At 54.5% G+C, this 12,936-nt stretch overlaps 1 protein-coding gene and 1 long non-coding RNA gene across 3 annotated transcripts; one reads left to right on the forward strand and one right to left on the reverse strand.

The window, feature by feature from the left end:
* Positions 1-1,200: 1,200 nt before the first annotated feature.
* LOC144382642 (uncharacterized) lies at positions 1,201-3,593 on the reverse strand. Its single transcript, XR_013450026.1, has 3 exons — positions 3,299-3,593; positions 1,981-2,071; positions 1,201-1,868 (listed from the first exon to the last, which is right to left on the reverse strand). It is a non-coding gene; the product is annotated as an uncharacterized LOC144382642 (long non-coding RNA).
* Positions 3,594-3,621: 28 nt separating this feature from the next.
* On the forward strand, positions 3,622-11,804 carry UQCRC1 (ubiquinol-cytochrome c reductase core protein 1). Of its 2 annotated transcripts, none has more exons than XM_036079529.2 (13): positions 3,622-3,770; positions 4,022-4,165; positions 5,737-5,823; positions 6,782-6,911; positions 7,125-7,323; positions 7,866-7,945; positions 9,385-9,500; positions 9,736-9,879; positions 10,015-10,175; positions 10,278-10,363; positions 10,694-10,782; positions 11,098-11,173; positions 11,613-11,804. In XM_036079529.2, the coding sequence occupies exons 1-13, from the start codon at positions 3,702-3,704 to the stop codon at positions 11,675-11,677; spliced, it is 1,446 nt and encodes a 481-aa protein (XP_035935422.2). In that variant the 5' UTR covers positions 3,622-3,701; the 3' UTR covers positions 11,678-11,804. The 2 variants fall into 2 exon arrangements, with proteins under 2 accessions (XP_035935422.2, XP_035935426.1); XM_036079533.2 differs by having other exon boundaries at positions 4,025-4,165.
* The last annotated feature ends 1,132 nt before the right edge of the window (positions 11,805-12,936 follow it).

The following is a 12,936-nucleotide window of genomic DNA, read 5'->3' on the forward strand; positions in this document are numbered from 1 at the left end:
CTTTGGGCCTCTTGTTTTTAACAATAAATATTGTATGATCCCACTTGTACGAGATATTTAAAATAGGCAAGTTTATAGAGAGAGAAGGTAGAATTGAGATTACCAGGGGCTGGAGGAAAGAGGAGATAGTGAATTATTGCTTAATGGGTACAGTTTCTGTTTCGGATGATGACAAAGTTCTGGAAATAGATAGTGGTGATGGTGGCACAGTATTTTGACTGTTATCAATGCCACTGAATTGTACACTTAATGATAGTTAAGATACTAAATTTTACATAAATGTTAGCACAATTTAAATCTAAAATTAAACAAAACAAAACAAAACAAAGCATGGGCGCCTGGGTGGCTCAGTCAGTTAAGCGGCCGACTCTTGATTTTGGCTCAGGTCCTGATCTCAGGCTCCTGGGATTGAGCCCTGCATCCAGCTCTGCATTCAGTGGGGAGTCAGGGAGTCTGCTTCAGGATTCTCTCTCTGTCTCTCTGCCCCTTCCCCTGCTCATGCTCTTGCTCTCTCCCTCTAAAATAAATAAATCTTTAAAAAAATAAAATTAAGTTAAAAAACATGAAAAATGCCCAAAATAATAAACTGGTGAGTATATCAAATAAATACTGAATGAGAAGAGTAAGGTGAGCGTCAGAGTCTTCTCAGGCAGCCCACACAGACCTGGTTACAGGTTTGAGAATCCCTGGGGTGCGTAATAAAGGAGCTGTGGATAGAGATGGATAGAGAAAGGAGGTCTGGTCAAGAAATGCTGTTAGAGGGGCACCTGGTTGAGCCAGTCGGCAGAGCCTGTGACTCTTGATCTTGGGGTCATGCGTTCAAGCCCCACGTCGGGCATAGAGAGTACTTAATAATAAAAAAAGAAATGCTGTTAAAAAATTCAGTTACGGGGGAAAGGATATTTTTACTTCACCTCATTCCATATACCAAGTAATTTCCAAAGATCAGTGAATCATCAAAGACTCTTGCCAAGTCATTGCAATGACTGCTGCTTTTAGTAAACATTTCCTTTTTTGACCAACCTCTTGAAACACATACTTCCCCGGGGCTTCTACAACATCACGCACTTCCTGGTTTTATCATTGTCCTTGCCTTCGCACCCCAAGGTAGCAGTGGGGGTAGGGGAAGGGGATGGGGAAGACTGGATATAGAAATTATTTGGAATAGAATTTACTAAAGGATTGGGTGTGCATTTTGAGAGATGAGTCAAGACTGCCTCTTAGATTTTTAGTCTGAGCAACTGGGTTAATGGAGGTGTCATTTACTGATGAAGGCAATTGTGGGAGGAATAGGTTTGGAAGGGAGAGTGAAGAGTTCAGTGTTAGCCATGTTTAATTGAGATGTTGGCCCTCCAGGGGAGATGGTGAGTAAATGATGGGAATCCAGGAGCCATTGTATGTACAGACAGCACTGAAGCCATGAGATGACAAGAGAGCAAATTTTGATCAGGAAGGGAAGAGGTAGCCAGGACTGAGGCCTGGGCTCTCTGTTACGACTGGGAGGTGAAGAAGAACCGGCTGAGGAGCTAAGAGGGAGAGTCCAGGGAGGTGGGGCAAGAAGAGCAGAGGGTGGAAACCTGAAGGTGGAGAAGGGATGAGTCTCCAAGGAGGAAGAAGTGGCCAATCACGCTAAAGGAGTCCATTAGATTTAGCAACATGGAGCTCACTGGTTGCCATGACAGGTGTGGATTTGGAGAAGTGACGCGAGGACTGGACTGGAGTGGATTTGGGAGAGAATGAGAGGAGAGGAAGTGTGTGCAGTGAACTCTTCGGGGAAGTGTGGTGGCCCCTGGAGGCGGCTGTGGCGCAGGCAAGAGGGGCCTAAGGAGAGTGACAACTAAGTGTAATGCGGTATCCTGGATGGAATCCTAGAACAGGAAAAAAAAAAAAAAAGGTAGAAATTAAGGTAATCTGAATAAACTATAGACTTTAGTTAATAATAGTGTACCAATATTGGCTCATTAATCGCAACCAACGTACCTTAATAATGTCAGATGTTAATAAAAGGGGAAACTGTATGGGAACTCTACGATCTGCTCAACTCTTCTGTAAATATAAAACTTCTTTAAAACTAAAGTTTTAAAAAAGTGGAAAGATGGACTAATTAGACGATTCTATTTCATTTTTATTTTTCACGTCTAAATCATAATATAATTTTAGACCACAAAATATTAATAAACACACACTTAAGCATCTTCTGTCTGCTTTTTATAAGAGTTATATTTTAAGTATGACTTTTTTTGAAAGATCACAAAGATAGAAGTACAATAAATCACATATAAATCACGTAAAAGCAGAGTTCAGAGGTAGGCTCTTTCAAAAGTAACATTTGTTTTGTAAAAATTAAAAATTCTGGGGGCACCTGGGTGGCTCAGTTGGTTAAGCGACTGCCTTCACCTCGGGTCATGATCCTGGAGTCCCGGGATCGAGTCCCGCATCGGGCTCCCTGCTCGGCAGGGAGTCTGTTTCTCCCTCTGACCCTCCCCCCTCTCATGTGCTCTCTCTCTCATTCTCTCTCTCTCAAATAAATAAATAAAATCTTTAAAAAAAAATTCTGTATTAACACAGAAATGTAAATACGGTAACATCCTTCTCCTTCCCTTCAATCCATTTTCCAGAAGTCACTCGGCTGAAAGTTTCGAGTGAGTTCCTCCGGATTTTTTTTCTATGGGGTCTATTAGAAAAGCCACATCGTTTTGTTTTATTTGTGTGTGTATGTTTTGTGTTCCAAACATGGAAACCTATTTCACAAACCCCAGACTAGGGGTTTTCTTTGTTCTACAGTGTGCAGTGCGCACGGAAGTCGGGAACCGGGAGCAGCAGCAGGCTTCTCTCACGCTCCTCTCCGAAATGTGACTCAAGGTCGATGACTTTGAATTTGAACTCAGTTTCACAGGGCGTATGAGTGCACACGCACAGTGCCAGTGTCAACCACGAACAAACGGAATCCATATTCTCTCCATCCAAATAGTCTTTAAACCGTTCCTTTTTCTCAGCAATATCTTGTTAAATTCCTTCGATGTCAACCGTCTGAATTCACCCTTTTATTTTTTTTTTTTAAGATTTTATTTATTTATTTGAGACAGAATGAGAGAGAGAGAGAGGTAGAGAGAGCACATGAGAGGGGGGAGGGTCAGAGGGAGAAGCAGGCTCCCTGCCGAGCAGGGAGCCCGATGCGGGACTCGATCCAGGGACTCCAGGATCATGACCTGAGCCGAAGGCAGTCGCTTAACCAACTGAGCCACCCAGGCGCCCTCTACTTCACCCTTTTAAAGAGAAAACCGTGATCAGCAGCTACCTCGGAGTCCCAGCATCCCACGCTGGTGCCTGAGCCCGGGGCCTCCCATCCCCGGACACGCAATGGCTACGCCCCTGGCCCGCGCGGCCGCTCCGAGCACGCAGTGGATTCGGGGCGCCCGCGGTTCGTTAAAAACATCGCGCACTTTGCCTTCCATGGATGAAAGGTAAAGATGGACTGGGCCGAGGATGGACCCGCACTGGCCATGAACAGCTAGGTGGGCTGAAGCACGCAGGTACCGGTAGACGCGCGGACAGAACCACGGACCAGCCGGGCGTGAATACTCCTGGTCTCCGCCAGGAGGCGGCCGAGCGCCATGTCTGCGGTAGTGCGCCTGCGCCTCGGACGGGCGCGTCCCCTCTACGCTTGCGTGGCGCGACCTAGCGCCGACCGGAGCTACAAGATGGCGGCTTCCGCAGTTTGCCGGGCGGCCGGGACCGGGACGAGAGTGCTGCTGAGCGCCCGCCGCTCGGTGAGGCGACAGCGGAGAGTACAAGGCCGTGGAGCGCGGGGCTTCGGCACGCGGACGGGGAGCGGACTGCTAGCGGCGGAGGGTCGAGATTGGGGAGGTTGTGGGGTCAGGGCCGTGCGAAGGTCACGGCGCTGAGCGGGGATGGGAGTCTCGCGGCTGTCCGGGGGGCGGCGACGGGGATCCCACTGCTGGCCTGGGAGCCGAGGAGAGATCCCGCAACCTAGCGCTCAGTCTCGGTCGTCCCTTTTCAACAGCCGGCCCTGCTGAGGTCGCCTCCCTTGCGGAGCACCGCCACCTTCGCCCAAGCTCTTCAGAGCGTGCCAGAGACACAGGTCAGCGTGCTGGACAACGGGCTGCGAGTGGCCTCCGAGCAGTCCTCCCAGCCTACCTGCACGGTGAGCGGGGGCCCCTCTCGGGAGGCCGCCTCCATATTGCACCTGGCGTCTTTTACCAGGTCAGGGTGTGACCTTGGGCTCGAGTCCTCTGTGGTTTGGGTCGGACTCCTCACTCACCGCTGGATTGACTCTACTACTTTAATCCCGACCCCAGCTAGGCCTGACTTCGTGGGGCATTCCTCACTATAACTAACACATTTAGCATATGATGCCTGACAAGCAGGAGGCCAAGTTCTTTGCAGCGTTTTCTTAAGCAGCCCATATGAGAGAAGTGATCCTTTTTTCATTTTACCATGAGGAAAATGGGTTTCAGAGACGTAAGGTGCCCAAAGTCATAATGTCCTGGCTAGACCACTTATGCACTTGCATGAGGAATGCATTTGAAGATTCCAAAGAAGCATGGTTTTAAAAAACACAAATCCTCAAAATTGACTTAAGGAGAGAAATCTTGGCTAGATATATGACTAGGTGAGAAGATTCTCAAGACATAATCCTCTTTCCCCTAAACTGCAGGGCTAAGTGGTTTTATTGGTAAATTCTTTCAGTTTTCCAGGAACAAATAATGTCCTTTGATACAAGTTGCTACTAAACACAGTAAAAGATCATGGGTAACTTCTGTATTACATGGCACTTATATAAACTGACCCAAAGCCTGTTAAGAAAGTTTGGGAGAGAATGCTATATTTCATGGACTCTGGAGATGCTCTAGATTGTAAGGGGCACCACTGTGCTTTAGTGCCAGAGATAGAATGCTGTCGATGATAACCAAAAGCTACCATGGGTTGTAAGATTAATTTTTGTTTCTGAGATGTTAGTTGTGAAACAGATACTAGTGTAAGAACTTTTGATATATAGTATGTATATCAACATCTCTTGGGAAAGTAGATGTGAAAATTTTAAATCAGCTGTGAGCAAATATTAAATTAAAAGACTAGATCTGTGTGACTTGTGTGGGGTGATGTGTGTTTCATGGCACACCAGGAGGCTGTTGAGGAAATTATGAGATTCTCTCATTGGGTGTCAAGGAGACACTTGGCAGTGTTAAGTATTCGAGTCTGATTAAAAACTTTTTTTTTTAAATAATTGTGAATGAAGGTTCCGTGCTTAATAAGATAAAACGATCAGTGTCTAAACCTTTGCCTCCTTCCTTAATGGTGAAAGACAAAATCACCAGAACAGAGGCAGGGTATAATTTTTAGAAAGGAGGAAATAAGTTGTTGTTTGCAAACGATGTGTTACTTGCCTAGAAGAAACAACCAACTGAAAAGTGAGAACAGAATATAAGAGTTTCATATGGTAATGGGGTTAGGTGAGTGTGCACAGTTAGAAACTTCCTTGGGAACCAGTCCATAAATAGAGTGGGAAGGAGAGGTGACACAGTATGTCTTTCAGCCAGTGCCTGTGCCCAGGGCACTGCTGTAGCTCCAAGCATGGGGGTCCTACTGAGACCGTTCTCCCCCACCCTGGGACCGTGACCCCTATCTGGGGCTTCTGTTGAGTCATCCAGGGTAGGGTGTAAGTGGGGGCTGGGGTGGTTTGTGTGTTACCTTTGTTGATGGCTTCTTGTCCAGGTCGGGGTGTGGATTGACGTTGGCAGCCGTTACGAGACTGAGAAGAACAATGGGGCAGGTTACTTTTTGGAGCATCTGGCTTTCAAGGTGAGGCTCCTGAAGTCCTGAATCTCCCCTGGGGTTAGGGCTGCCTCTGTCCCTCCTGAGGATGCAGGTTAGCAAAGTCAACCTCCTCAATTATGGGCTTCAGCTGGGGGGCACTCTCTGGCTGGCTTTTCTGGAAAGAACCACATGGGCTTAGCCTCTCCTGAGTGAGCACCTATCTGATCACCCCTGCATAAGGCCCCCAGAGCCAGAAAAAAATGCAGGGATCTGCAGGACCCCACTCCTCACCAGAGAGGCCAGTCCTGTGTTATATGCGTGCATTGGCGTGGAAGTGTGAAACACGTTGATTGACGCGTGCATTTTAACAAATTCATAGACTTGGGCTGGCCTGCCTTCTTGTGAAATGCTCTCCTCCGGCAGAATACCCAGGCATCTCTTGTTTGTAAAAGTAAATACTGAGCTTTCTTGGAGGGGGGGGGAGGGAGCGCCAGCCCGTGTTGGCATGAAGTCGTGAGTTTTTTGAATGAATGAAAAACTGGAGGAGGAGCTATGGAGGGGTGGGGGTGTGGAGCAGGACGGGGTGGGTAGTCTAGCCAGCAGCAGCCGCACAGAGGTGTCCACGAGCACACACACAGTCATGTGAGTGGCATGGGGCTAGAGTAGGTCATGGCAGCATCACCTGCACATTGATGTGAGCTAACCTGACCATGACTGACAGCGAGGGGACAGAGAGTGCTGGTATGGCCAGGCTGCTCTGGGGCTCTGGATTGCACTGGCCATGCCTTTTCTCTCCTCGCCCCCGGCTGTCTCCGTTCTGTCAGCCTGTGGTACTGTGGCCTGCTCAGCCCTTGGTGAGCAGATTGTAGGCCCTCTATCCCCATAGTCTTTGCTGAAGGAGGTGCCTGTGGACCAATGATCCTGCTGGGACTTTGGCCTTTGAAGATGGGGGTCCTGAGCTCCTGTGTGGCTCCTGATTGATCCTATTGATACCTGGTTCAAGGGAACAAAAAATCGGCCTGGCAATGCCTTGGAGAAGGAGGTGGAGAGCATGGGAGCCCATCTCAATGCCTATAGCACCCGGGAGCACACAGCTTACTACATCAAGGCGCTCTCCAAGGACCTGCCAAAAGGTAACGCCTGGAGGAGGGGGCAGGGACAAGGGTATAGGACTTCAGGGGTGCAGAGGACAGGCCCCCAGGAGCTTGGCTTGGCTGAAGAATGGGGTTACCCTGACAGCATCCTCTTGTAGTAGGGCAACCAGGCGTGCCAGCCCTGGGCAGTTTGTGCCGGTACTGGCCTGCAGTGGCCCACCTCGTGCCCACACCTGCCCTTCTCGCATCCAGCTGTGGAGCTCCTGGCGGACATCGTGCAGAACTGCAGCCTGGAGGACTCCCAGATTGAGAAGGAGCGTGATGTGATCCTCCAAGAGCTGCAGGAGAACGATGCGCGTATGCGGGACGTGGTCTTTGACTACCTGCACGCCACGGCGTTCCAGGGCACACCTCTAGCCCAGGCTGTGGAGGGGCCCAGCGGGAATGTCAGGTGAGGGTTGGCTGGGCCCGTGCTGGCCCGTGCTCAAGCCCCGTCCACCCCAGTTTGTTTTTAGTTGGCCCGTGCCATTATATGTTCTTAATTTGCACAACTGAAAACGTTTGCTCTGTCGCCACATGGTTCCTGGGGGTCTTTTTGAATGCCCATGCGGTCTTCACTCGAGTTGCGGGCCTCCTTGTAGGGTGTGATTTTGTGTGTGTCCTGACAACCTGAGGGAGGGAGCGTTGGGGATCCTGTCTGCGTGGCTCTTCGTCCTCTGGTGGGACGAGCTCTGACGCCGCCTCTTGAGAGCCTCACCGCATCAGCTCACAGCCTCCTCGGAGAGGAAGGATTGAGCCTGTCCTGAGCGCAGACGTGAGGTGGGGCCCAGAGGGCTGGGTGGCAGAGATGGGGAAGGGGATTGAGGGGTGTGCTAGGGCTTGCACCCCGGAGAAGCCACGTCTCTCCTTGTCTGTCTCTTCAGCACTGTTTTGTGGGGCCCAGACCACTGTGGTTTGGGAGAGGCGTTGAGCCATTGGCCGTATGTCTTGCAGGAAGCTGTCTCGTGCAGACCTGACCGAGTACCTCAGCAGGCATTACAAGGCCCCTCGCATGGTGCTGGCAGCAGCTGGAGGTGAGTGCTGGGCTCGCCGAAGCTCTGTGGTAATGGCTGGGTGGGCACCAGCCTTGGTTACCGGGGCCCAGGGCTCCTGGTTCTGACAGTGGGGGATCTTCCACTCCTGGGGACCCTGTTCCTGTGCTGTCCTTGAGTAGAGTGATCTTTCTCTCATGCCCTCTGAGATGGGATGGGGTTCCGCCCTGTCGCCACCACTGGTACCCGCCACATAGGGATGCCACTCCCCCTCAGTACAGGCCTTTCTCAGCCCCACCTGTCCCTTAAGAGACCCAGTTGGCAGGCTGGTGGGAGAGACAAGCCCTGAGGTTTGTTCCTTGCAGCCTTGCTAGTGGGCAGGCCAGACACTGGGGTGTGACGATGCACATTTGATGACAGACCGGGAATTGCATGGTTGGAGGTTAGGGGGTGCTTTTGAAGCACATGTTATTGGAACCAAGATCTAAAGGATGCGGGGGGGCGGGTCAGTGAGGTGGGGAGTGGGGAACCTGAGCAGAGGGACAGGGCAGTGTTGTGGCCCGATGCTTCGCTGCCATGTGGGGGCCAGAGCATAGGCAGACCAGGGAGGGGCTGTGGCAGGTGTCTGGTGGGAGGTGGCAGGAGTGAGGGTTGGACTCAGGATGGTTTTATAGAAATCTGAAGACGTCTGGCCGTGGTGGGGAGTGGACAGGATTGGGGTTAAGGATGCTTCTCCAGCTTGTGGCCTTGGCAGCCGGGTGGGTGAAAAGGACTGCTGGGAAGAGCATGGTTGGTGGCCGTGGGGCCTGTGACCCGGGGTACCAAGGGCAGTTTAAGCGAGTGACATGTGAGACTGTGTTGAGACCAGCAGGGTGTGAGATCAGGGAAGGAAGGCATAAAGGCTGGGGCGCCTGGCAGGCTGTCTCTCTGGCTGCGCACAGCCACAGCACCGACCGGTCAAGATGCTAGAGCAGCAGAGACCTCCTCTTGTAACGGCGAGGATGTGCAGTCCTGCAGGGCCCTGGGGGACTGAGGTCACAACATTATTTGTGACCGTCCCCGAATTAGTCACGGCCCTGCAGTAGCACCTGTGTGCCCTCTCGTTAGCCTCTCCCCCAGGGTAGCAGCCAGGATCTGCCTGAGGAGGGGTCAGAGGGAGAAGCAGAGCAGGTGGCCTGGTGCCCAGGGAGCCCCAGGCTTGTCCTTAACGTGGGGGAGAACGCACCCCCTGGGGACCCATCTTTACGCCCAGTATGCTGCTGCTTCCCTGGGGCTGAGGGGACGGACGCTCTTCCACGCTGAGGTGCCTGCCCCCGCATGAGGCAGGGTCTGTCTGGGGAGGATTCTCTTCGCTCACCCTGTCCTGACGTCGTGCCTTCCTTCCGCCGTCTCCCCCCGAGCTAGGCCGTGGGGTCCTCCGCCTGGGCATGGTTCCCTGGACCCCGCAGCCTGGCCGCTGACGGCGCCCCGTGTCTCGGCAGGGGTGGAGCACCGGCAGCTGCTCGACCTCGCCCAGAAGCACCTCAGCAGCGTCTCGGAGACGTACACGGAGGACACCGTGCCCACCCTGGCTCCGTGCCGCTTCACGGGCAGCGAGGTGGGCCGCCTTGTGGGCCGGGGTGCTGCTCTCAGCCCGGGCCTCTGGAGGGACCCTCGGGAACACGGTTGTCTTCGTGACGCCAGAGATGCCTCGGGGTGCGGAACGGGCGCTGTGGCTGCTGCCTCCCAGGCACCCGTGTTCACACACGCGTGTGCATGCTTCATCGCCACCTCGTACCTCTCCTGTCGTCTGGATATGCTGGCTCTCTCAGTCTTGCCGTGTCCTTTTTCAGATCCGTCACCGCGACGATGCTCTGCCCTTGGCCCATGTAGCTATTGCGGTAGAGGGGCCTGGCTGGGCCAGCCCGGACAATGTGGCCCTCCAAGTGGCCAATGCCATCATAGGCCACTACGACTGCACTTACGGTGGCGGCACGGTGAGTGCTGGGCTGAGCACGGGACCCCGCCTTCGGGGGCCAGGGCGGGCCGGGGCCGTGGTCTCCTGCACCATGGGGTTCAGGGTGTGGGCCACAGACAGGAGGGTGGATGCTGACGCTCCTTGCCCCCGGCAGCACCTGTCCAGCCCACTGGCTGCCGTCTCCGTGACCAACAAGCTGTGCCAGAGTTTCCAGACCTTCAACATCTGCTATGCAGAGACCGGCTTGCTGGGCGCACACTTCGTCTGCGATCGCATGAACATCGACGACATGATGTTCTTCCTGCAGGGCCAGTGGTGAGTGGCAGCCCAGTACGGCTGGGCTCTGGAGGGGCCCTTGAGCGGGACAGTGACAGCCCCATCGCTCAGGATGACCACCCCACCCCCCGCCCATTTTAGGATGCGCCTATGTACCAGTGCCACGGAGAGTGAGGTGCTCCGGGGCAAAAACCTCCTCAGAAACGCCCTGGTGTCTCATCTGGATGGTGAGTCCTGCGGCTCTGGGGGCGGGCATGGGGCGCATCCTGGCAGGGACGGCCCCAGGATAGCCACGTTTCCAGCCAGGATGGGAGAGGAGAACTTTGAAGGCCATGCCATATCCCCCCTGCCACCCCCAGGGGCTTGGTGGGTCAGGTCCAGGTGGCAGCGGGCCAGGTCGGCAACAGCCCAGTGCTAGGGGAGCAGGTGGTGGAGGTGAGGGCTGGGATCCGGGGTCAGACCGCAGTCCCGGTGGCAGCCTGGAGCTGGAGGCTCATGAGCACCTGTGCTCCAGGACTGGACTGGGGGGACCTGTAAGCCTCCCCTGACCCTTGCAGGCACCACTCCTGTGTGCGAGGACATCGGACGCAGCCTCCTGACCTATGGCCGGCGCATCCCCCTGGCTGAGTGGGAAAGCCGGATTGCGGTAACGGGGGCCCCTGGGAGAGGTTCAGGCCTGACAGTGCATGGTACAGACTGCTCCCGCGGGCATCCCTGGTGTCCTCGGCAGCGTCACCGACAGGGTTGGCATAATTGGAGGGCCGGGCAGAGGCACTGAAAGCCGAGGGCATGGGTGGGGCCTGGGCAGGTCTGCGGCAGGGAGGGCCCCCCTGCCTTTCCCCTTTGGCTGAGGGGGCAGCTCCTCGGTCCACGTGGAAGATCTTGATTGGCGGGGTGATGTTGACCGGCTGAGGTGGTCCCGGGAACCTGCCTGTCAGTGTGCTCTCTGCTTTCCCTGCAGGACGTGGATGCCAGTGTAGTGCGTGAGGTCTGCTCCAAGTACTTCTATGACCAGTGTCCAGCAGTGGCTGGATTGGGTGAGTGGCCTAGAGAGCCTGTTCTTTGTCCTTCTCAGGCCTCCTCTTGGCCTCCCCTGCTGCCTGTGCTCCCCCTCCCCCGCAGCCTACACTGGCAGCCGCAAACTGAGGCCCCCGAGAGGCTCTGCCCAATAGCCTGGCTGCCAGGGAGTTCTTGCTCAGAAAACCTGTCCCAGCAGCTCCCTGACTCCCTGCCAGGTGCCTCCATCAGTACCCCACACCCGCCAGGTAACGGACACCTCCGTGTGTGGGGTGGGGCTCCAAGAGCCAGAGCATGAAGTGACAGGCTCGGCTCCCCTGGGGGAATGTTCTCTTCCCTTTTTCCACTCAAAGCCTGTCTTGTGCTGCTCTGGGCAGCTCTGAATCGGGTGCGGCGCAGGGCCAGACGTCCCTCTACAGGCCAGGTACCCCACCCTGACGCCCCACCCTGTCCCTACAGGCCCCATTGAACAGCTCCCAGACTACAACCGGATCCGTAGCGGCATGTTCTGGCTGCGTTTCTAGGCAGGAAGGCTGCACAGGCCAGAGGGCCGGGCCAAGGTCATGGTCCCTCCCACCACAAACATACCAGCTCGGCTCTTCAGACCTGGACGCAGATGACCTTACCTCCAATAAAGCCCTGTGTCGAGAACTATGTTGTCCTTCACTTGGCGTTGCCATGGAGTCCCCTGGGCCGTGGATGGGGGAGCAGGGACTTCCCTCCAGTTCTGTTTGCCCCGGATCCTTCCGCCTTCCCACAGGCTGATGTATCCTCACCCAGGGGCAAGCGTGGGGGCTGCAGTATGGAGGCCGGAAGCCTCTGATGCTTGCAGGGAGCTGAAGCCAGATGTTTCCATTTAGCCACGTGGGGGATGCTCCTAGCTAGTCTGTCCCAAGAGTAGGGTGTGGGAACCCATGCTTTTGCCCTGGTAGAGGTCTGGTGGCTCAGGAGGGAAACCCTTCGCTGTGGGCCCCATGCAATATGCCTTCTGGCAGTTCCTGGCCCCCTGGACAGACCAGAAGGGCCAAGGACTGTCCCTGAGGAAGCCTCCTTCGTATGTTTACTCTGGATTCTGGAAGGAGGATAGCCTCAGGCATAGTGTTCCCATTTGATTTCTAACTTTTGCCTGGACAGGCAGGGCAGGAATCCTTTGCCTCGATTTGCCGCTGACTCAGGCTCCGAGAATAGCCCTGAGCTCAGTGGGGCCTGAGCCCCCTCCCTTGACTAGATCTGTCCCAGGCAAGTCCTGAGCTGCTGGCCTGATGATCCCCTTCCCATCTACCTGTGGCAGCCAGGACCTGGTGGAGCTCACAGCTGCCTAGTCGCCCTTCAGGTCCTGGCCCCATGAGGCAGGTGGGCAGGTAGAATCCTCTTCTGTCTCCAGCCCTTCTGCAGTCAGGTTCCCTGGGAGCCCAGGATGGAAGTGAGGGGCCTGATTCTCCTAGGAGGAGTGCTGCTGGCAGTCGGGAGCAGAGTCCCAGGACAAAGGTGGTTGAGGAGCGGGCTCTTGAGAAGTCACCCAGCATTCTAGCCTTACAGTGGCCCCAGACAACCCTTGAATCACTCCTGCCCTGCCCCAGTGCCTTTCCCTCATCTCTGCTGCCACCAGTTGTCAATTAGGAAATAACTGTCAAGTGCCTTCTAGAACCCAGAGCTGGAGGTCCCAGGTCATCCTCCTACTTTGCGAGAACCTGCTAGGCAGTGCAGAACCCTGACAGGCCCACCCCGGTGCTAATAGATGCAGCACACTGGGCCCAGGGAGTACCAAATCTTTGCCCTAAGT

Source organism: Halichoerus grypus, chromosome 1 (genome assembly GCF_964656455.1).
Source record: "Halichoerus grypus chromosome 1, mHalGry1.hap1.1, whole genome shotgun sequence".
Taxonomy (NCBI): domain Eukaryota; kingdom Metazoa; phylum Chordata; class Mammalia; order Carnivora; family Phocidae; genus Halichoerus; species Halichoerus grypus.

Coding starts and splice junctions, on each gene's coding strand:
- UQCRC1 (XM_036079529.2), top strand. CDS start 3,702: ATGGCGGCTTCCGCAGTTTGCCGGGCGGCCGGGACCGGGACGAGAGTG. Junction 9,880..10,014: donor GCACTTACGGTGGCGGCACG/GTGAGTGCTGGG, acceptor TGCCCCCGGCAG/CACCTGTCCAGCCCACTGGC. Junction 10,783..11,097: donor AGTGGGAAAGCCGGATTGCG/GTAACGGGGGCC, acceptor CTTTCCCTGCAG/GACGTGGATGCCAGTGTAGT.